At 33.5% G+C, this 24210-nt stretch overlaps 1 protein-coding gene across 6 annotated transcripts in view; it reads right to left on the bottom strand.

The window, feature by feature from the left end:
* Positions 1 to 24210, bottom strand: part of LOC126973158 (protein unc-13 homolog A) — a 116118-nt gene that overhangs the window by 50343 nt on the left and 41565 nt on the right. For all 6 annotated transcript variants that reach the window (XM_050820363.1, XM_050820364.1, XM_050820365.1 and 3 more), the window contains exons 9-11: positions 23318 to 23459; positions 22180 to 22306; positions 20536 to 20676 (exon numbers count right to left, since the gene is read on the bottom strand). In XM_050820363.1, coding sequence (XP_050676320.1) covers positions 20536 to 20676; positions 22180 to 22306; positions 23318 to 23459 — 410 coding nt within the window. The remainder of the gene's footprint in view (positions 1 to 20535; positions 20677 to 22179; positions 22307 to 23317; positions 23460 to 24210) is intronic.

Below are 24210 nucleotides of genomic sequence, written 5' to 3'. Positions count from 1 at the left end.
ATTGAAAACAATCCTTCTGTGAAGGAAATAATTTATAATTTTAAAGCATAGCAAAACAAAAATAACTTAGATTTAAAATTGATAAAAAATAATTTGATCAAAGTTTTTACGTAACAATTATATGACTTTAAGATGTTGAAGTTATAAGCTTCATTAGATATGTCACTACTACAAAAATCTTCGCCTTATAGGGACAATGTGACCACAGCATAAGAATATAAAACTATTTTGAATACAAACCTCTATAGAACTTATTGACATTTTCACTTGCTAAATAAATATCTAAATATAAATATAGCTTCAAATTATTATGAGAAGATGTATTGATTATTTCACGGTGTTGTAAAATCATGTCGCTATGAACGCGAAGTGACGTGAAATATTGTGGATCTATGTTCTGATTTGAAGAGCCAGAAGGAATTTGAAAAAACCCAAAAAACATCACGAAATAGTTAATAACGTTCTAGAATCCAGCTGAAGACAGACAGAAAATTTCATTAAAATCGGTCCAGCCATTTAGGATTAGTTAAGTGACATAGACACGCACAGAAGAAATATATGCTAAGATTTCATCAAAAATATACAGGATATTGTTAATTCCACGTATTCTCGTTAGGTAGTGATAGGGGGTTACTATTAAGCGATAATTTTAACTGGCAGCTTTCAGCATGCTTCCACGAAGTGTTGGAATAATATCCCGCCTCCCATACGGAACTGCGGTAGTTTAGGGCTATATAAATTAAAATACAAGGAATATCTCATTAATGTCCAAAAATCAATTTAAAATATTTAAATGGCAAGTTTAAAAAGTTTAATTCAAGTTAAATTGTATTGTTCCTAAAAAAAAAAAATGAATTGCTTTAGTTTTAATTTTAGATCCTAGTTTCACTGTTTTTTGTGCTCTGTGCTCATAGAGAATTCATGGTTTGTAAACCTTCGTGTGATAATACTGCAAGTTAGTAGCGCTCTCTGGGTTTCCACGGAAGACCAGCGTTCTGGATTCTTTCGAAACCACAACTATGCTGAGTTGGGGGCTCATTGGCGTCATTAGATCATAATTAGAATATTATAACTTTTAAGAACTGTAATCAGAATGTATAATGACGTCAATAAACATTATTTCTTTCTACCTAAATATTGTAAGTATCTCACCAGTCTTACTACTTAATATTTTAACAAGTTGTTGTGTTGACGACAATTAAAAAATAAATTTATAATATGTGTTAATATCTTGCGAGTTAAAGCTGAAACTACTTTCAGATTAATGTCTGGCACAGCGACCTAGTTTAATTAAATTTAAATGGGTCAACATTTGTATTATCATGAAATGTACGCTGTTTTTGATCTAGAGCATCTCGATAAATTAATCATAAAAAATGAATGGTACTTCTGTAACACAAAAGCTTTAAACATTTGAAAATGATGAAAATTGTTTTGTATAACAGCCTCAAATACAACATACAAAGGTTTTAATTTGGACTCTTTTATTACCCGTATATTGTTTTATTAGAGTGCAAGAGTGAGGAAAACTATAAATTATAATACCTTTTTTTTTATGGAATAGGATGACAAACGAGCGTACGGGTCACTTGGTGTTAAGTGATCACCGCCGCCCACATTCTCTTGCAACACCAGAGGAATCACAAGAGCGTTGCCGGCCTTTAAAGAAGGTGTACGCGCTTTTTTTGAAGGTACCCATGTCGTATCGTTCTGGAAACACCGCACAAGGAAGCTTATTCCACAGCTTTGTAGTACGTGGAAGAAAGCTCCTTGAAAACCGCACTGTGGAGGTCCGCCACACATCCAGATGGTGGGGATGATATCCTAATTTGTGGCGTGTCGTGCGAAGGTGGAATTTGGCGGCAGGAATCAGGTTAAACAGCTCTTCGGAACACTCCCCGTGATAAATGTGGTAGAAGACACACAATGAAGCGACGTCTTTACGCAACGCCAAGTGATCCAGCCGTTCACAGAGCACTGGGTCCCCGACAATTCGAGCTGCTCTGCGTTGCACGCGGTCAAATGGATCGAGCTGATACTGGGGTGCGCCAGACCAGAGATGACAGCAATACTCCATATATATGTTTATATATATATAATCTATATATGAAAACATAAAAGAATGCCTTATTAATTTTATGCTAAAATGATATTGTTCTTGCGTAAATATATAATAACAAACCCGGTGTATTTAAATGACCTTTGATAATACCTGACAATAGTATATAATAGCCCAAGCCAATCGACAACTTGTCGCACGAGTTGCACATACTATTTTGTATTACAAATGCGACGATTTATATATTATTATTTCCGACTCCATATTCGTTTTTATGCTTTTGTAAATTAAATTATAATTTTATTTATTAAATAAAACAGTCAGACGCGTCAACCTCAATTCAGTTTTCATATATCGAAATTTGCGTGCGACAAGTAACCTTTTCGCACTCAATCCACGCACGTAATTTTAAAATGGGCAAACGGTTCTTTCTCAACCGCAACAGCGAGCGCCAAGATACTACTTTTCCCGCATGTGTTATACAAAACTATATATTATAGAGATATAATCAAATCAATTAAGTCAAAGCTAGTTAAATCATTTAATCCGTGGCCAAATGGTTAATTAGAATGATAATTGCCTGTAGTTCAGCTCCGACCTTCCGGTTCCTAATGAATTTTGATATTACCATTCAACAGCTATTTCGCAAATAGTGAATTAATTCGATATATTAGGAAATGGCGGAATTTATTTATGGAGTGGCCGGCTAAATATATGAGTTTGATATTCATTTATATCGGAACGGATTCCGATATAAATGATTCATTCAGATTATTTTGATAGATACCTGGGGTTTATAAAAAGATAAAAAGCGTTATGTGACAAAATACAAGTTTCATAGTTTGTTTGAACGCGTAAATTTTTCGTCTACCATCATTTGAATAATACTTTTTATATAATATAAGTGTGTGTTATATGCTGATGACATTACAATAATTATCCCTGACACAAACTCAAAAAGACCATACGACTCGGTCATAAATGATGAAATCATTAAAATCGGCAAATGGTTAGAAAGTAACAATTTAAATATTAATATAATAAAAACAAAAGTTACACAATTTAAAAATTATAATACCATTTATCCACCCCTTAGAAACATAACATACAATGACATTAAAATTGATGAGGTTGAAAATACCAAATTCTCAGGCATGGATAATAATTGTAAATGGAAAGCTCACGTTGAATCATTATGCAAACGTCTTAATAAGTTTGTTTTTGCAATAAGAAGAATAAAAAAACTATATCGGAAAAAGCGGCTTTAACGGCCTACCACGCTTACGTGGAGTCTATAATTAGGTATGGGATCATAATATGGGGTAACTCAACAGTACTAAATAGAGCCTTAATAGCGCAAAAAAAATGTTTGAGGGCTGCAGCGGGAAAAGGGGTCCTTGAAAGCTGCAGACCCGTATTTAAAAAATATGACTTATTAACTATTATTGAATTATACATATTTGAGTGCTGTATGTTTGTTCGAAAACAATTTAGCGAATTCAGTAAACATGAAAACACTTCTCTTTTCCCATCCAGGGACCCCACCAAACTACATGTACCTTACTGTAGAACCACATTATTTCAGAGAAACTGTTTGTGTATGTGCATAAAAATCTATAATCGCATCCCAAAAATAATAGGAGAGGTATCGTCAAATAGGAATTTCTCATCTAAATTGAAAATAAACCTTAGTACAAATTTCTTATATTCATTAGACGAATATTTTCAACTAAAAACTTGACTATTATACTATATAATACTGCTATAGTATCTTTTGTTAAATTTATATTATTGTAACTAATGATTTTTTTTTGTATTGTAAGAAATGTATTTTATAAAATTGGCACGTCATAAATGTTGCAAACATGTACTCAATAATATTTATGTAACATCAATCTAACATGTTTGACTTTAATAATAGCCATATTTATGAGAAGTACGAGACGAGTACGAGAGGAGTGGGTTCGAATTCCGCATTCTCCATAAATTTTGGTACAAATTAAATTTGAATAAATGATTGATAGTTTCAGCAGCTGTTAATGTCAAGACGCTTTTTATATGCATCACTTTAGTAAATATATCTGTGCAAATAAGCCTCAAAAATAATGATTTACTAATAAATTTATATTAGCAATAAACATATTTTTTTTTGTCAGACATAAATGAAACAACCAAACCAAACATCCTTTTGTCATAAAGCCCGTAACTTTACGGCGTAGATTTCGTTCACGGGACAAAACGACTATTGAAATGGATTTTGTTTCCAGTTGTATGGGATTACGCGGGAACATTTCTAAGCTAAAATGTAGATGTTGTTTTAATTTTGGAAGATTTAGTTATCTGCTACACATATATTTATGGGTTTCTGGGGTACGACGGCCGATATTGACAGCATCTTTATTTTACAAAAAAGAGCAGTTCGCGCTATATACGCTCTTGGAAATCGATACTCATTTCAGAATCTGACTAAGGAAATAAATATATTTTCAATACCATTAGAAGATATCTATCAAAATATTGTGTTATAATATAATAATAATAAAAATATTGACACACTTTTTACACAAATTATCTTGCCCCTTGCTTAATTAAGCATATATAGCCTGTGTTATGGGTTACAAGACAACGATATATTTAATACAATATACTTACTTAAACATACATAAATTCATATAAACATACATAAATACATTTAAACATCCATGACTCGGAAACAAACATCCATATTTATCATATAAATGCTTGAACCTACCGGGATTCGAACCCGGTAGCTCTAGCTTAGTAGGTAGGATCGCTAACCACTCGGCTATACAGGTCGTCGTTGTTATATCACGACCAAATTCTAAGAAAAATATGCGTAAACATGCTAAGTGTGAACTGCATAACTTTAACACTAGAAACAAACATAAAATTTTTATACCCAGTTATAATAACACTCCCCACGATCATAACAGAATGGCCTAACAAAATATTCAAGGCGCTTATAAAGGCTATTTTAATGGCAAGTTGTTATTATCGGAGGCACCTTTGCACAGGATGCCGGCTAGATTATGGGTACTACAACAACGCCTTTTTCTGCCGTGAAGCAGTAATCTATGAGCATTACTGTATTTCGGTCTGAAAGGCGCCGTAGCTAGTGAAATTAGACTTAACATCTTTTGTCTCAAGGTGACGAGCGCAGTTGTAGTACCGCTCAGATTTTTTGAGTTTTTCAAGAATCCTGAGTGGCACTGCATTGTATTGGGCAGGACGTATGATTATCATCAGCGTCATGCTCGTCACGCCTCTTTTTATCATAAAAAAAATAACGGCGTGTGGTTACTTGCATAACACGACCTGCGACCCTGTAGCATCCACTACTAACGTATCCTAAAGTACTTTCGTAATTTACTTTTTGATGCTTTAGCGCATTTGTTTTGGTGAACATTTTTTGCCTATTTAAAAATGCCTTTGTAACTACGTATATATTTTTTTTTCCATTAAATTTCATTTCATTCTTAAATTCTGTCGTGCACAGAAACTACAAGCATAGCTTTCTCCATAGCTTATTGAGCGACTTTGAACTTCTGCATCAGACCAACAACGAAGGGTCGACTTATCAGCCTAAACAGATATGAAATCCGAATCATTGTGGGTACCCTAACGGGTTACACATCAATGAACGAGCACCTTTTCACAATCGGCGTAATGGACAATCCTAAGTGCAGAGGCTGTCTAGCTCAGGACGAAACGTTCACTCTTGTAATCCTGGAATGTGCAGGGGTGACCAACCAACGGGCAAAAACCTTAGTAAATACAAGGTCGCTCCAAGAAGTCTGCGAACACCCCAGGAATATTCTGAATTTCTGGAAGGAGTTGGCCTGGTTGGAATGACCAACACTGCACGCAAAATGGATCCAACTGAGTGGCTTAATTACGGAAACTGGAGCCCCTCTACCAATACCAACAATGGAGGGCAACGTTTCAGAGCCATTAGATGGATACTACGCAGTTTGTGGAACGCTACCCTGCCGAGTTAAATCCTTCGATTGACCTCTTTGCCCAAGTTAAAATCACATAATTGGATTTTGAGTGCACACGCAATTATCAATAAATTTATTTATTTTTTAAATTACACCACATCACGGACATTACAATTTTCTACATCTTAAATAACAATTTGTTGTTCTAAAATATATGACAGTTGTGGTGAACATAAAATTACAAAAATTTTCTTTTGAAAAATATTTTGATTTGCAATTGCTTTTGAAAAATAAAACTACTACTAATACAAAAAGTGAAATAAAAGTACAACTTATTTAATTAATTTAGCCAATTAATTGAAAAAAAAAATTAACAAAAAAACAATTGACTTCAAAAGCACTATTCCAAAACACTAAAAAGTATAAAAATAATTGCGTATTTGTATACAATCTAATTAATAAATCAAATTCAAGATACGATTATTGTAATTTTTGGATTCGGTGTCATCTTGGATAGCACTTGTTACTACATGCCGAGTTATGGGTGAGATGTGCTTGAGTCGTGAGGAGGCGAGAGGCGAAATCGGGTCGCGGCGGAAGGACACCGATTCCAATAATAACAATAATCGTAACTAGAATTACATTAATTCATTAGATTATATAAAAATACGCAATTATTTTTATACTTACTTTTTAGTGCACATTATATCTATTGTTTTGGAATAGTGCTTTTGAAGTCGGTTGTTTTTTTTTGTTAAAATGAACGTACGTGCTTTGGAATTTGATTACAGACAGTAAGAAATTCTGCCACAGATCGCACCCTTACTGTAAGTGGTTAAGGAGTCCCATTGATCATGATATTCGACTACGACAATTACTTGACCATAACTGTGTTATGGTAGATGCCTTAAATATCCGGATAGCATAAAAAAGATTCAGCTGAGTTTCGTTAATTTGCTCCTAAGAATTGAACAGTTCCGTTACTTTGTCATGGAACCTATCCTTGAAGTATATCCTTTCCAATGAAAAAAGAATCATCGAAATCGGTTGGCGCGATATTGAGTTATTCGTAAATTTATCATCTACTTTGCTGTACGTACGTAAAGCAAATTTAAGTCTTTTATGGTTTTCTCATGGATGCCACTGTCAGATCTAGACCAATTACAATGGGACGGCATGGGAAGCACCAGCTTTCAAATAAAAAAAGAATTATCAAAAAAGAGGTAACAATATAAAAAAAAGAACATACCGACGAATTGAGAACCTCCTCATTTTTTGAAGTCGGTTAAAAAAAAAGCTTCTTATTGGACTATGCAGATTGATTTCCAGCTAAGCGCTTAACAACACTCACTTTCTTTAAACCTGATCAGCCCACTACCAAATATATCAAGCTCTGAATTATTTCGAGGGTACATCATACGCAACCACCTTCATCGGCGCTACATGGATGTTTTTCATATTGTTTTATTATTATGGTAAACATTAAAAAAATAGTCCAAGAACCATCAACATTAATAAGATTGACTGTCCAGATATCTTAAAGAAAATATCATTCCAGATACCATCATTGCGTACCAGTCAACATATAATCTGACATATATAATAAAAAGTTTTCTGCCATCGACATTTTTAAAATATCACGTTTGAGGTTCAAAAAACTTACCATACTGTTTGATTTGCAGGAGTTAATCATTAGTATATTAAGGTAAATATTATAAACCACACACATCGTCACACCGTAATTTAAACATTATATTCGAACAAACACTCACATTCACTCACACCACACAACCTACTCACCATTTCAGTTACTCAACATGGATACAATTTCTTCTTTGCTTTTTTATTTATTTTTTTTGCAGTATTTCTCGTTTTTGTCTTAAAACTACAAAATTTGTCACATACTATTGAACTATATTAGTATTCCTTTTATTTGGCGTATTTTGTTTGTTTTATTTTTTTATACTCTCTACGTTTTGTTAGCTGTAAGGAATCATACATAAAAAAATATTTAAAAACTTGATACTGCATATATACAAGTACGTGACACTTGCAAAACTCGTAAAAGCAAAACGTTTCAAGTGTCTCTCTATTCGGAAGCTGGATTTGGTCGTGATTTAAATTGGCTTCTATTAAACCCAGCCCGATATTGGACGGTGACGTCATTGTAATTTAAATAATTGCAGTGGTCGGAAGAACAATTGTCTCGTTCACGATTCGCTGGTGATTAGATATTCATTCTTTTCAGAAAATGTATTTGATTTAGCTTGCTATGCTGTGAAAAAGATAATTGTTACAACGTCCTATAAAAGTTTATTAAGTCATAAAATCTAAGTTATAACTTTTTCGAAATTGATTAATTCAAAATTATTGACGTCTGTAAATACCTCACCGCTTCAGAAACAAATGGCACTCTGAGATAGAAAAAACTCTTTCAGTACTTTTTAAGCTTCTTTAAAAAACCAACTTCACATATTGGACAAATTTGTTTGTATTTGAAAAAAAACATAATATAGTCCTAGATCCTGCAGTGCTACACAAACATATAGTATGACTTGCTGGTGATGCTAGCTTCGGTAGCTTCGCATCACCTAAGCAAATGCATAGAATATAAAAAAGTTAAAAACCCTTTTGCTTATTTATTTATAAAGGTTCAAACATAAAGTAAATTTGTAATATTTTTTCTTTAAGCCGCATTATATAGCGACGCAACAGTAAAAAAGAATATATTTTAAAAGCGTTGTCTTAATAATAGCCTGGCTGATATGTCGTATATTGAACGTATCGCTCTCTTTTGTAACGCCAGCCCTCCCCCAAAGCACAATAACTGAAATAAATGATAAGCACTGCATTTATAATATTACAGACTTTTCAGACTGAAGAGCATGGATGTGCATTGCTTTTCTAGCAAGGTAGGCGCTAGGTTTTGAGGTCTAAATGCTATGGATTCAGGATATCAAGTTGACAAAGTGTATACTGATTTCTTCAAAGCTTTTGATAAATTAACTGAACTTAACTTAAATAAATTGTCAAAATTTAGTATCCACGAGGACTTACTTCGTTGATTAATTTCTTATAATTCAAATCGTAGCCAAGCTATTGCACTAAAGGGTTATACACCCAAGTACCTTGAAATATCTTCGGGTATGCCACAGGGCTCACATTTAGGGCCTTTTATTTTGCCTGTGAATGGTATAGAAATGTGTTTTAAAAACTCTCATCGTTTGCTCTATGCAGATGATACAAAGATATATAAAATAATCAATTCTCGAGAAGATTTTGTTCAGTTGCAATCAGACTTACTGATTAAGATTTTAATTATTTTGTGAAATTGACCAAATGTTTTTATATATAATGTTATCCCATAACATTTGTACGGAAATGTAATTTAGTTATTTTTTATTACTTTCTTTCTAGTAAGAAACAACAACGAGTTAATAGTTTTAAGAACTGGGTGAAACCCTTGATTCTCAATTAAACTTTTATCTTCATATCGACAATATTTCCTCTATGGTTTATAAGCAATTAGGAATGATGTTACGCCTGTCATTATTACTATTTAGTCAAGTAAATACTCTCAAAATATTTAACTATTCTTTCATTCGCAGTATCCTGGAGTTTGCTTTATTGAAGGTGTACAAAATAAGTTCCTAAAATCATTGGAATACCCGCGGACTGGGCATATATTTATCGATTATGCCACTACGACACAAAGGCACAGAATATCGCCACTAATTAACAGAAGAAACTATATCGTATATATAACTAAAAATTTTCTACTTAAAATGATTAACAAAAAAGATTGACTCAGCATCCTTGTTAAATATAATTAAATTTATAACACCATGAATCTCCTCTCGTTCTAAGATTAGTTTTGTATCACCTTAAAAAACCATTTATGCAGGAAATACATTTGTGAGGCGCTCTTGTAGTTTTTACAATTTATATCTTACTGAAACTGATATATTTTCATTAAAGATACAAAAATATAAGAAATTAGTAGGCGATACCATACTCAATGTAAATTTTTCTTAAATCTAAATACAGTTCGAAGGGCGCCGGGTTAGCCTCTATTTCCAACAACGCACGCAAACTAAAACAAATACAAGTCATGCACACTAAAGCTATATATCTGGCATGTTATCATGCTTTGCCAAACAACAAAAGACTATCTAATCCTCAAAGTGATCATTTAAAAATGTTTCAAAAACAATTCTATTTTTTATTTCAATTTATTTCTACAGCTTATTTTCAATAATATAATCAAACAAAACACTGTTTCAACAATGCACCCCAATATCGCGTGTGCCAGTTATGAGCATGTCAGTGACGCGAAGCCATATAAGATTTTCCCCAACCAAAAAGTGCCAACGCGGCTAAATAAGTTTTCACTTCTAACATAATTCTGTTCATAACACTATATTTTCTTAATACAGATAAAAGCCGTATATCTTAACACCAAAGTGTTAAGTTGTATAATATATTTCAAACCTCCATTACTCCCATCGTCGGAGGACATTATAAGCACTTATAACCTTAATTACTCGTAAAAGGGGTCAACGAGGCACGCGAGTAATTTTAAATTGCATTACACGTATGAAACTTAAGTAGTATGTAATACTAAGTTTATTAATTTGTTGATAAATATATTTTATTTTGTTTTAGGATATAAAAGTTAATGATACACTCATAATTATCAGAAGAAGAGACCAGTCTCCGTGGTATGTAGATTCCCGAATACGACGGTAGATTAGTGAGTTACGACCATAGCACCAATAGGAGACAAAGGATATATGAACGAAATAAAAACGCGTTTTATCTCATTCTCTCACAGCCTTCTATTCTATTCTATTCTATTCTTTATATTGTGGCTTTTGTGAAAAGGTCACCACAACTGAGCCAATGTCAGGTTGAGCTGGGCTACCAAGTAATGAGTAACGGTACGGTGTAAAAGAGCATTCCAGTTTTAAAGGTAATGATCTGTGCTTATATACAACAGTTTTATTATTTTATGTTTAATCTGAAACAAATACACCAATTGGAAAATGACTTAAAAACACACAGACATATAAAATGTATTAAGAATATTACTTAAAACTTAATCTTATTTTTTCTAATATATTTACATAAAATATTTACAAATGGAGTAAACACCAGGGAAAGGAGATACTTAAAGGAAGTAGGACGCGAAATTTGAGGAGGTATGAAATTTTATAGGGAACAATGCATTAAAGGACAACTAAATAATATATGGTCCACATATCCCTCATCTAGGCCAGAATTACACAGAGAGTAATCCCTAATCCTAAGTTTTGCCAGAAATACTGGAGTGCAGGCATGGTTTAGACGTAAGCGGCAAATCGTTGAAATTACAGGTTTATCGGTATATGTTTATTATTTAAGAGATCTTGAATTTTGAGACTCTCACAGCCTTTACCCTATACTTTCTCTTTTACTTACTTTCTTTCATTACACGTTGAAATTTCATAAAATCCAATTCACACCGTCCCAAAAGAAGTATTACTTCAAAATTTTATGAACTATAATCGGATTACGATCTGTGAATGACCTCTTGTGTATATTAAAACAATGAAACCGCCGTATCAAAGTTAAGTCGGACAGCCTATTTTCGGCGCAGCACATTTCTAACCATGTAGGAACCTCATGTTTTTAAGCTGGTTATTGCATATTATTTCACATTCTAAAATGTTGACATAACTTTTAAACAGTTATTTTAAAAATTATTACAGTTCTCTCTGTTTTGTGCAGAGTACTGAAAAATGTGTTTGTTAGTGTTAGGTCTCTGTGAATAAATACAATTTTATTATTGGATTAGCTTGATACATAAGCTTGGATTAGTAACACCTTAGTATTTAACACAAGTTGGAACTTAGCTCATGTTTTATGTTGTATGTTGAGTCTTTACGCTAAAATTGTCCGTAATACTCTAATGTATATCAATAGACAATAATAGTAAAAATATAAAATAACGGGTTGTATTCCGAGAGTGCCGGTAGTACTAAAAAATTGAGCAATAACGTTGTGCATTTTTGAATATTTTGGAATGATTAGAGAACAATTCGCACGAATTGCTTTATTTATCAGTATACAAGTACTAGCTTTTGTGTGGTTAAATACAATATTCATTATTTAATACGCTATCGTACACAAAAATGAGAATTTATGTTACATAAAAAATTTAATACTTCAAAACTGTTAAAAGTTTATCTCTGAGATAAATCAACTTTCATCCATAATTTCAACGACTGTCTTATGAATTTTCGATCAGGTCACGTGTCCTGACGCGAGTATAACATTTTATACCCATCCCAAGAAAAGTGCTCACGGCCGTTTAAGAAGTTATCTCTTTAAAAATTTAAATTTTACAGTTAAGTATAAAGGAAACTAGCTTCTATCTGTGACATTGCTGGCGAGATATTTTCGTTTTGATATCACACACTATATGGTTTAAGAAAGGAGGAGAAGAAACGAATGTATGTTTCGTATGTTTGCTCGTTTGACCTCCTATTCCATTTAAAAAAAGATTGTTATTTTTCTCTTCTGTTGCGGAATACTAGCCTCCTTAAACCTAATATCTTAAAAATTAGCTAGTGTAGGTGAATAATACGACATGTAACTTTTTTGGTTTGTTCTACATTCGTATTGGACTATAATAACTTTCAATCTTTCTCTCTCTCTCTTCTTAAACTTTGACTTTACTCAAAATATCCATATCATGTTCATATACTTTCTGATAATTATTATTCATTAATATATTTCCTCATATCTTTATCACCAGAAATCATTAAAAATATTGTGAAGCTATCGTTGTTTAGCTATCTACAAGCCCCATTCAGAACGAAGTAAAAAATACAACGCTATGTAAATGCAACTAGAATAAACTCAAACTATACAACCGACTTCGAGATGAAAGCAATAAGCCAAAGAGGAAAAGCTCTATACTTCGAATAATTTGTCACGAACCGCGTATATATTATCCTTTGGTAAATTCTTGTAAGACCAGTGAGAGATAAATTAGATCAAGCCAATAAAATACAGTGCTATATCTTATACCCAATTGTTGGCACAATTTATAATCTATGCATATATATATTATATCTTCTTTTTTTTTGACTGACTAAATTATTCATTAGCATAAGATTATGAGCTCCTCGGGCAATAGACTTGAGATATTAGAAAAAGGATGACGTAAGTGAGCACCAATAAGGGATCTTTGAAATTGCAGCCAAATGCAGCCAAATGGATGGACGTTTGGATGAGAATTCGGGATTTTAGAAGTAAAATACACAAAAATTCAAATATCCACTTTTCGTTTATATTTATCGTAAACATTTTAGCGTTTTTTTTTAAATAAACCTATAAGATGGATGGATAGTTAAAATTGGTAGATCTGAATTTTAAACGAATAAGCCAAGGGGCACAAGCTTGAAGGATAGATAGCTGGACAGAAAGGCGCAGTGTTTGTAGCCCCTCCCCAAAAAATGGACCGATAATTTGGTCAAGATCAACAAGAGGACTGGACAGGAGCAAACAGGATCAGTCCAGGACTGATCATCATGGATATCTTTGGGGGATGCCGTTGACCAAAATGTGGACGTCTTTCGGCAGAATTAATTATAAGGCCAAAGCCAGTCCAAGGACCATATTAAAATTAAAACATAAATTACATACTAATGAGACCTGTGCCGATTGTTGTCACCATAAAGTTGTCAACCAATTGGAATATATTGTAATTTATATAAACGTACTTTTTATTTTATAATGTAAAGCCTTTACTTTAATAGTTAACTTTAATGGTTAATATTAAAAATTTGGTAAAAGATGATGAGACTGTTCTTTGCTATATAAATCTACAACAAAATAAGGAAAGTTTTTTTTTTATGGAATAGGAGGACAAACCTGGTGTTAAGTGATCACCGCCGCCCACACTCTCCTGCAACACCAGAGGAATCACAAGCGCGTTGCCGGCCTTTAAGGAAGGTGTACGCGCTTTTCTTGAAGGTACCCATGTCGTATCGTCCCGGAAACACCGCAGAAGGAAGCTCATTCCACAGCTTCGTGGTACGAGGAAGAAAGCTCCTTGAAAACCGCACTGTGGAGGACCGCCACACATCCAGATGGTGGGGATGATATCGTAACTAGTGGCGTGTCGTGCGAAGGTGAAATTTGGCGGCAGGAATCAGGTTGAACAGCTCTTCGGAACACTCCCCGTGATAAATGCGGTAGAAGACACACAATGAAGCGACGTCTTTTTTTAAACTTATTTGTTTTATTAATCCCAACGATGTGACAAGTTAATGCAATAAGCTCGACTGATCAAATCTGACCTGTTCAAGTATTCTTCAGTTGAGTATTAATTTGTTGGTTTGTAAATCTTTATATATATATAATTCTTGTGTGCGTGTGTATGTCACTGAACTCCTCCTAGACGGCTGGACCGATTCTAATGAAACTTTCTGTGTGAGTTCAAGGGGATTCGAGAATGGTTTAGATTCACAATTGAACTACCTCCTAAACGGCTGGACCGATTTTGATGATATTTTTGTGTGTTCCAGTGAATTTGAGATTGGTGTGTGTCTTCAGGTGGATTCGAAAATGGTTTAGATTCACAATTAAACTACCTCCTAAACGGCTGGACTGATTTTGATGACTTTTTTGTTTGTTTCAGTGAATTTGAGATTGGTTTAGATTCTCAATTCCGTCCATATAATATAATTCTCCTGCTCATGTGTATGTTAGTGAACTCCTGCTAACGGGTGGACCGACTTTTCAAATTTAAGACGTGTGTACAGGACAACGTCTGTTGGGTCCACTAGTCTATACATGTAAATGAGAATGTATGTTTGTATGTTCCCTAATAACTCCTAAACTATTCGACCGATCTCAATGAAATCTTTTGTAATAGATTCGATGAAGCTCAAGGAAGGTTTACATATATAGTTTGTCGTGTCACGATCCCACCCACGCTCTCACCCACGCATTTACCATATCTCTCCAACCGTTTATTGACAGAACAACGTGTGTCGTATCAGCTAGTTGGAAATATAAATGCAATATTTGATACATTCATCATATTCGCACAAGCGTAATTCTGCATGAAATCGTTACTTCATGTGTGAAATCTGTTGAATTAATATAACAGGAATATATTTTTTGGACACTTTAACCCTTTTGTGACTGCTGTGAAATACATACGCTGATGGCTGCAGCTTTATGCGCCTGGATAAACCTTACATTTTCACGTGGAAATTTCACAGAATAAAAATCTATCTGCAGTTCTGTATATCATAATTATATATTAAGGTTGTCTGGCCTCGCGTGTCTGTCCGCTTGGGTTGTTTTGTTCTAGACGAAACTATCCCGCTCAAAGTCACGCGTAGCGAATGTAGGTACTTACTATTACATTTGGCTTGGCACCGACTTCAAATCTATCAATATGTCGCACATATAAATAATAGTATTTTATTAATATTAAAGGTACAGGTGTATTAAATTAAATTTTTAGTTATTTGGTACTTTTCAGTTTTTGGAGTCGGTTTTTTTAAAAATAGTTTTTAATTTTATTTTATACTTTTTAGTTAATAATTATAATATATAATCAACCAAAACGAAAACTCCTAAAAAAGCCGTACACAAAAAACAATTATTTCATCGAGTTAAATAAAAAAAAATCATAAAAATTTTTCATAAAATAAAAACTACTGTGCCCAACAATGTAAAATTTTTATGAGACTAGATGGCATCTATTTTGCTTTGAATTTAAGAAAAATTACCTAAATCGGATCATAAATCTCAGAGTAATCGTACATACATAAAAAAATACCGATCCTTTGATAACCTCCTCCTTTTTGAACTCGGTTAGTAAAAATATGAATTGGTTTCTGAAGCATAAACGTAAACCATGGTTACTATTTGTAAGAGTTAAAGAGTAGATCTTAAAATGAACATGGACAAGTAGAAGATCATGTCTAAGGTCCATGTCGCCCCCCACAAGATGGAGACGAAGGACCGATCATCGTGGAAATCATTGGGGGAGGCGTTTGTCTAGCAGTGGACGTTTTCCGACTGATATGATGATGATGGCGATGACACGGGCTAATAGATAAAGCATAGCAAATGGGACGAATGTGGGTGTGCAAGTGGTCGGAGGAGACCGCTGTTATAAAAGGCTGGAACGATAATAGGGTCAACGTCGCAGACTAACATATTCTTTTTATGTAAGTTTATAATATATAGAAATTGCCCGAATATTTATTGAAGTTATGCATTTATTGAAATAAATTAAATTATGTAAACTAACTTAGTTTAAGCAAACTGTGTTTATAATGAGTTTTATTAAATTGTGTTTTCGATATGTTTTCGCATAATTCAAAAGATAATTTAGATATGATAAACAATCGACAAAATAATTGCTTTGGTAAGACATCACTTTATGTCCTTCCCGAGTCCAGCATCTAGTATCAAAAAGGTGAATAGTTTCGCCTCATAACAATGTCAGTGTCAAAAGTAGCCGGAACTTGCGTATTTAATGAGATTCGCTATTTATTTTGGCATGATCTGGTTCCCAGCCAACAAACTCAGTAAAATTAATTAAAATAGCAAATTCAGAATTCTATATTTATTTTATCATCTTTTTGTGCTGTGTACAAGACCCAGACTAGATAATGTGGCCACAGAAGCATATCAGTTCAGCTGTTTTATTATTGCAGTTTACGTGAAACAGGACGAAGGAGAGCTGGGTCTTACTGATTCCCTTAGGGTACGAGTCCTTAAGAAACTCATGGTTTATAGTTTATAGGATTATTAGTGATGTGGTTTTATTTGGATTAGTTTTGGATTATTGAGGAAACCTTATTGGGTTCAGAGAGTGCAATTCACTTTCTTTTTTAAGTATCTTACACGTCCTAGAAATATTATGTAAGCTTTATAGTTTTGTTTGCTTTCATCTTTACTCTTATTAAACACAACTCGCCATCTATTTTATGTCATAAATAAAACATGTAAGATAAGCTTTTAAAGTTATACTGCCTTATTATAAAAGTAAAACCTTATTAAAAAGTATAAAGCTATATTAGTTAAAACGTGTTTTAAGCCTATCGAACGTTCGATTAAATTCCTTATTCATATTCGTAAGATAAATCTCGCATAACTAATACGTCTCTATAGTACGCAATGTTGCCATTTCTTACAAAAAAAAACATGATTAAGGAGGAACTGTCAATGGAAACAGACATCTTTTCAATGTCAACGGTTTGTTAGTTGTTAAAATTTTTGAAAAAAGTTTTGAAGTTTGTCGGTTGCCAATCTATGACGGATATCCAACAACTTTGAGCGGGAAGCTATCACATTATTTAACGAACAACTGATCAATGTTGGCCATGTTTTTTGCGTTCGAGTGCTTAAAATAGGTTTATAGAAGGGTCCTAGCTACAATAAGTCACGTCAGTTTTATCGAAGAGATAATGAGCCTTTTAGCTCTAATATGCGATTATGAATACCATTTTTTAACAAGCGATGTTTTTTTTTGAATCTCCGCTAAGTCATTATGTATAAGACAGATAGTGTCTGGGTCCGGTAAACCACAAACCAGCAACAAGTGAATCCAACTACACGGCATCACGACCATCACCGTTTGGAAACCCGCCAGCGCTGTTGTAAGCATTGTTACGCTTGATTAGTTACCTCGGGCTCTTCAACAAATTGTTCAACTAACTGTTATTAAATGTTTCGGGCACGCTAAGCAAATAGGTGATGAATGAGGGTATAGTTAGTACTCTATTCACCAGTGCGACAATATTACAGATTGCTAATATGTTATAAGATTTGTTGAACTAATTGTTATTAAGTGTTTCGGGTACGCTAAGTAAATAGACGATGCATGAAAGAATAGTAAAAACACTGTTCACCAATGGGACAATATAACAGACTACTAAAGATTAATTGATAGTACTTTATCATACAACTTATTACTATTTGTAGGATTTGTTCAACGAATTATTATTAAATGTTTTGAGCTCGCTAAGCAAATAGACGATGTTAGAGAGAATAGTTAGTACACTGTTCACCAATACGAATATATTACAGATTGCTAGCGAATAGTTGATAGTACTTTATTCTATAACTAGTAAGTAATTAGTCTACGCCTGAATCGGTTGTGATACCTTTTTTCTGTCGTGAAACAGTAATGTACAAACAATACTCTGATTTGGTTCTGTGCCCCTTAGCTAATTTTATTACACTAAGGATCGAGACCATATGGATGTTCAGCTGATGGTAATTGATACGCTCTGCCCATTACAATGCAGTGCCGCTCAGGATTCTTGAAACACCCAAAAATTCTGAGCGTCACTGCAATTGCGCTCGTCACATTGAGACATAACATGGGATGTTAAGTCTCACTTGACCAGTAGTTTCACTAGCTAAGGCACCCTTCAGACCGAAACACAATAATGCTTATACATTACTGCTTCAAAAAGGTACCTTTATGGTCCCCATAATCTAGCTGGCATCCTGTGCTAAGGAGCCTCCCACTGGTAAATACCCTTAGTCACCTCTTACCTGGGCCTGGAATCCATATTATTTTTATGCCCCGGAAGTTAGGCAGACTAACAGGGCAAAATATTAGTGTAAGTTTTTTACCTTAATTAATACACTAGTAACATAATTTAACTTGGAGAGAATATAAAACAATAGTAACGTACGGTGTAATGAAAATAAAGCACGGTTGTTGAATATGTTTTTTCACGCAATTGTAGCACTAAAAGACGGAGCAGATTAAATAAAAAATTTGAAAAAAATGGCCGTTAACATCAGCTAGCCACTTTGGGTAAGAAAATATTTTAAATTTGGAAGGTGACTTTTGTTTTCTGTGGTATTACTATAAATAGATGATAACTTATATAAAGCCCAATGTGTGTGTTGGCGTGTGTGATTATAAATACGCATATGAAATAATTTTCTTAAAAGAAGAAAAATAGGAATAAGAAAAAATGAAAATCAGTAAAATTAACTTGCTAATTAGGAAATTCATAAATATTAATTACATTCCCCAAAAATAAAAACGTATCGTTTCTATAAAAATAAGTTTACCGCATCAAAATTCTGTTCAAAACACGATGGAGAGAACAAAGCATTTTTACAATGAAACAAAGTTCCTTGTGTTTTCAGTCGTAACAAATCCAATGTTATTAAAACTTACGTGCGGCTGATGCGGTCAGGCCAGCTGAAGTTTTTGTAAATGTCAAGCTGTTGCTTCTGACAGGCCTGGCTTTCAGTTTTCGTTTTAAGCTATTCGTTTTCTATACGTAATTCCATTGAAATTAAACGATATTTGTTTGATTATTTGGAATAGGATATTAGTATCCTAAACACAGGAAATCTTAGTGAGGAGTTAGAGCTCAGCCATGTACTTGTAGATTGTTGTCATAATGTGCACTACATTTATTTTGTGGAATAAGGCACCAGCTTTTATGTCTGTTTCACATAAACCTACTGTCTGTATGTGCCTAGTTTATTTAAGTCCTAGCAATAAAAACTTCGTACCTACTTGTCTAGATGCATTTACCAAACTTAAGTATTTTGACTTCTTCTTAATGTTTGTGCCTAAAGGTTGTGGATGTATAATGTTGTGTAGTAGGTATTATGAGTATGTAGTTACTTGTGCATGGATTTTTGTATAATACCTTTTTCTTTTGAGACAAAATAAAATATTTGTATTTGTAACTGTATGTGTCGTATTCTGACATAGCGCTGCTTTCATATACGATCTATTTTAGTTCTCAGAGTAACCGCTAGAGTGTACCGCTTTACACTAAGGTCTAGTTTTAGATGAACACGCAGCTTAAAACCCGGTTGCTTATTAAGTCGTTTAGTCACTTGTAGAGATTGTGCATTAGTTAAACATTAACCCTTACATCGTCAAATAATATTTTATTTGAAACTATTCTAATGTTACTTAAAACTATTAGTACTATTAAAATTACATTTATAAGACTAAATTGCACCCTAATTTCAATGTTTCTAGGCCAATGGAAAGTAGGCACCGGTAGGTAGGTAGGTACAATATTAGTTATATACACTTCAGCAGTCAAGTGCTAAGTATAAATTGAAACTATATTTTTAATTTGACTGACAAGCTTGACTTGTAAAGCTTCATAAGACCACTCACATTATGCTAGGACTTAAATACAACTTGAGTTTCTCCATATGTTCCCGAACATTAAATCTTGATAGACAGACATACTAAGGACTACACAGTTTGCTTTGAGAGCTCTATATTTTGTCTTTTGTAACTAGATTATAGAATATGCAGAAACCTAAAAACTTATTAAAATTTTGATCAACTATGTTAGAATCTATCTAGCACAAAAAGTTTAATCTTAAACATTTCTGCACACGATAAGAAACTATCTTGTTTAAAAAGTTGAAATCCTTAGACACTCCTGCAAGTGAACAGAAACTATATCGTTCAAAAGTTTAAATTCTTAGACATACCTGCACATGATAAGGCGCCACCTTTTCCTCGCCTTTTATTTCCACATTGATGTGCAATCTGATGGCCCCGGAGACAGCGGATTTGTCCGTCCTTTTTTCTAAGTTGTACCACACGTCCATCTCTCCCGATAATGTTCGAACCTACGAGAAAATATTTTGTAATATAGGAATATGTGTTATTGAATAATATGTATGAACAGCACTTTAAAACTATTATAATCTTAAACCTTTTTTGCACTAATAATGAGAGATAAACAATAAAAATATAGAAGAATAAGATGAAGAGGATAATAGATCGATCTTGTGTACATTTTTCTACAAGGCTAATAAAGACTCCATGCACATCCTGCTGGATTGTGAGGCGACTGCTATCTTAATGCTCTAATAGTCGAGGAAGAAACACCCCACTAGAATTTTATGCCCCGCTAAGGCAATAACTTGACTTGAGTACGAAATGTAGGTAGAGTAAAATTCCAGCCAAGCAACAGTAAATTAAATGCCTCGATTTCAACACCTCGCAAGTGGCTGGAATCAATAGATGTACTTCTAAACTTAATATGTACAAAGAAATCTACGCGTTTAAGAGCTACAAAACCAAACATATTTTTTTAAAAATTGGGAGCTTAAAAAAATCACGGGCAAGTGATGAACTTCGAATCAAGTAAATATCTCTTTATGATTTCTAATAATGATTAGCGATGGTATTTGAAAAGAGTGTTTGAGATGGCTTGGCAGAATACAGAGGCTATAATATAGAAAGAAGATCTACGGCATAATTTTTATAGATCTAATGTAGAATTGTTGGGAAAGGTTGAGAATTAAGTTGACGATGTACCAAATATCGCTCAGATCGAGAGAACTAATAATTAAAAAATTATAAATTGTTTGATATATGTGAAAGAAATCAGAGAATATGTTTGTCTCTTAAAATCTATATATAATAAAATCTCTTCTTATCTCTCTGGGGGACCAGTGTATTGCTGTATTTATTATATTAAGTAGTTTTAATAAATGAAGCAAATTAATGATTACATGGATGTTTTCAAATCCTTTATCATTTTTTTTTATTAAAATGGAAGTCCTGTTTTTATCGTACTGGAACTCAAATAAGTCAACTACTAAGCCTGATGGTTAGTTCTGTTGCAACACCAACGAAAATGTGAAATGGACTTCCTCGACATTCGAGCATTAAAAATAAAAAGAGTATACCCATATAAAAGACCGGCAACGCTCCTGTTATTCCTATGGGGTTTCTAGAGGATTTGAGCTTCGCTAATCACTTACCATCGGGTGATCCTTGCGTCAGTTTTTTTCCTAACCCAAGATTTACAAAAAGCGTTACCGGCCCAAATTTCAAATCGATATTGTTCGATGGCGTGTGATTAAGCACAAATATTCAAATTATTTTTATGTTTTCAGATCAATACAACATGGATACATAAAATATCCGCCTTCCAGGTGTTGCAAGAGATTAAGGTGTGATTTTATTCCACAAACATACTACTAAATCTTCATTCAAATTGAAGTCAGTTCAAAGACATATTTAAAAAAGTTCAATATCACTTTTATCATTATTTTATTCTATCATATATCATTACGAAACGGTACTTTACTAATAGTATTTGTATAAACTTGATTAAATACCTCTATAATTGTTTGACCTAGAAAGTCATCGGATTCCCTTGTCAGCTTTTGACGTAGCTTAGATTTTAAATCGTTATCTTCATCCCAGACGCGCACTTTAATTCGATCGGAGGAGTTATGGCACTCGCTGTTGACAAAAGGAATTGTTGAGCCGTCGTGATTGTATTTCAAATTAGAATAAATTTATTATCTAACGTTTATTTCGTTTTTAAAATTAATTTTCCTTTGAATGATCATTCTGCGAAGGGTTTCGAATAAGATTCCCAAGTAATTTGATAATTTTGATCAAGGCGTAACTTGAAAACGCGGATTATCTAATTCACTATAAATCCACCAGTGAGAGGCTCCTTTGCACAGGATACCGGCAAGATTATGGGTACCACAACGAAGCGATAATGTGTAAGCATTACTGTGTTTCGGTCTGAAGGGCGCCGTAGCTAGTGAAATTACTGGGCAAATGAGACTTAACATATTACATCTCACGATGACGAGCGCAATTATAGTGCCGCTCAGAATGTTTGGGTTTTTCAAGAATCCTGAGCGGCACTGGATAATAATAATTGGCAGGGCGTATCAATTACGATCAGCTGAACGTGCTGCTCGTCTTGTCCCTTATTTTCATAAAAAAAATAACAGTAAAAACCTCTGTGTCTGTATCGTTTTTATATTGGAAAACTTTAATGAGATCATCGAAATTTGTTACCTTGTATTAAAAAATACAATTGGATGAAAATATTCTCGATGGAAAGAAATGCACATAGACATAATACATTTTGTGTTATTTGCAAGTCTGGTTTAATAATACTACTATATGTTATATTAAGTCTAAAGTAATTAAAAGAATTATTGTAATGCGAACTTACCGCTCGCACATAAACCTTAGAGGTTTTGCGAGTATGTCTTTATTATTATATATATTAAGATAATTTTGTTCATTGAATATATAAATAAATAAAATAAATAAGAAAAGTTGATTTCATGAATTCATTTTTCTAGCAAACTGATTTGTAGTTGTGGCGATGATGCGGCTTCTAATGAGTATAGTTACTACTTCTACATGTCTCTCATGTGATAATTTAACCACATCATGAAATATTTAACTTATTGGAATTTCTTAATTAATAGTATTATTACTTACAAGTAAAACTTCTCATTCCAGACCGGATTCAATTCCTGAGGCATCGTTCGCGTCCTCTTCTTTACTTTGCTAACTTGCACGGTGACGTAGGGATCTGAAGTGCCACTCTTGTCTTTTGCGATTAGTCCTTGGGCACAAATAACTGCCCAAAATAGGGCAAAATTAGCAAAAAAATGTTTTTTCTCTCAATTTGCCTTATATACATACACATATTTCATTACTATTGAATGTTATCAATAATTATAGGTAACTTCATGACTGTTAGGCATTATTAATTAATGATAGGTTACTTAGTAGCTTAGTAAAGCAGCAATTAATACAAGCCTGTTATTTAATGTTTGCAACATAGGGAAGTTTGTAGCTTATATTTATATTATACATGTTTGCTTATTTAATAATAACTATGACTTACCTACCTGCATATATCTCAATGTATATAACCTTGATGAAATCGGGAATCTCAAATAAGGATGGGTCAGGGCGTAAGAAGACTCTAGCTTCATATCTACCAAAAATCATCTATGGATGCCCAAACTCGAAATCTAAAACAACTCCAACGTAGCGACTACATTATCGCAAATGTTTATGCAAAATCAGACGAAGTTAAATAGTACAAAATGATTACATATGCACAATGGAATCTATAAAGAAGGGAACTTTCACGAATCGAGGATTATATCAAGAAGTAGAAAGGATGGGGTTTATTTAACCATCATGCTTTTGCTAATGCATTCACCTAAGTCCAAATGTCTACTCCAAATCAAGTTGTTTGATTACACTCCTTATTTGGTCCAAATTGAAGTTTTATCCTGTAATTTGTATTTGAGGTTTAATTCAAGAACAAAAACAGTGATCATGCATCGTTGTGTAAATTTTGCTGTTCATTGTTGCTT

This window comes from Leptidea sinapis, chromosome 28, assembly GCF_905404315.1.
Source record: "Leptidea sinapis chromosome 28, ilLepSina1.1, whole genome shotgun sequence".
NCBI lineage: Eukaryota > Metazoa > Arthropoda > Insecta > Lepidoptera > Pieridae > Leptidea > Leptidea sinapis.
Note: the sequence above shows the minus strand (reverse complement) of the source record. Positions and strands in the feature narration are given on the sequence as shown.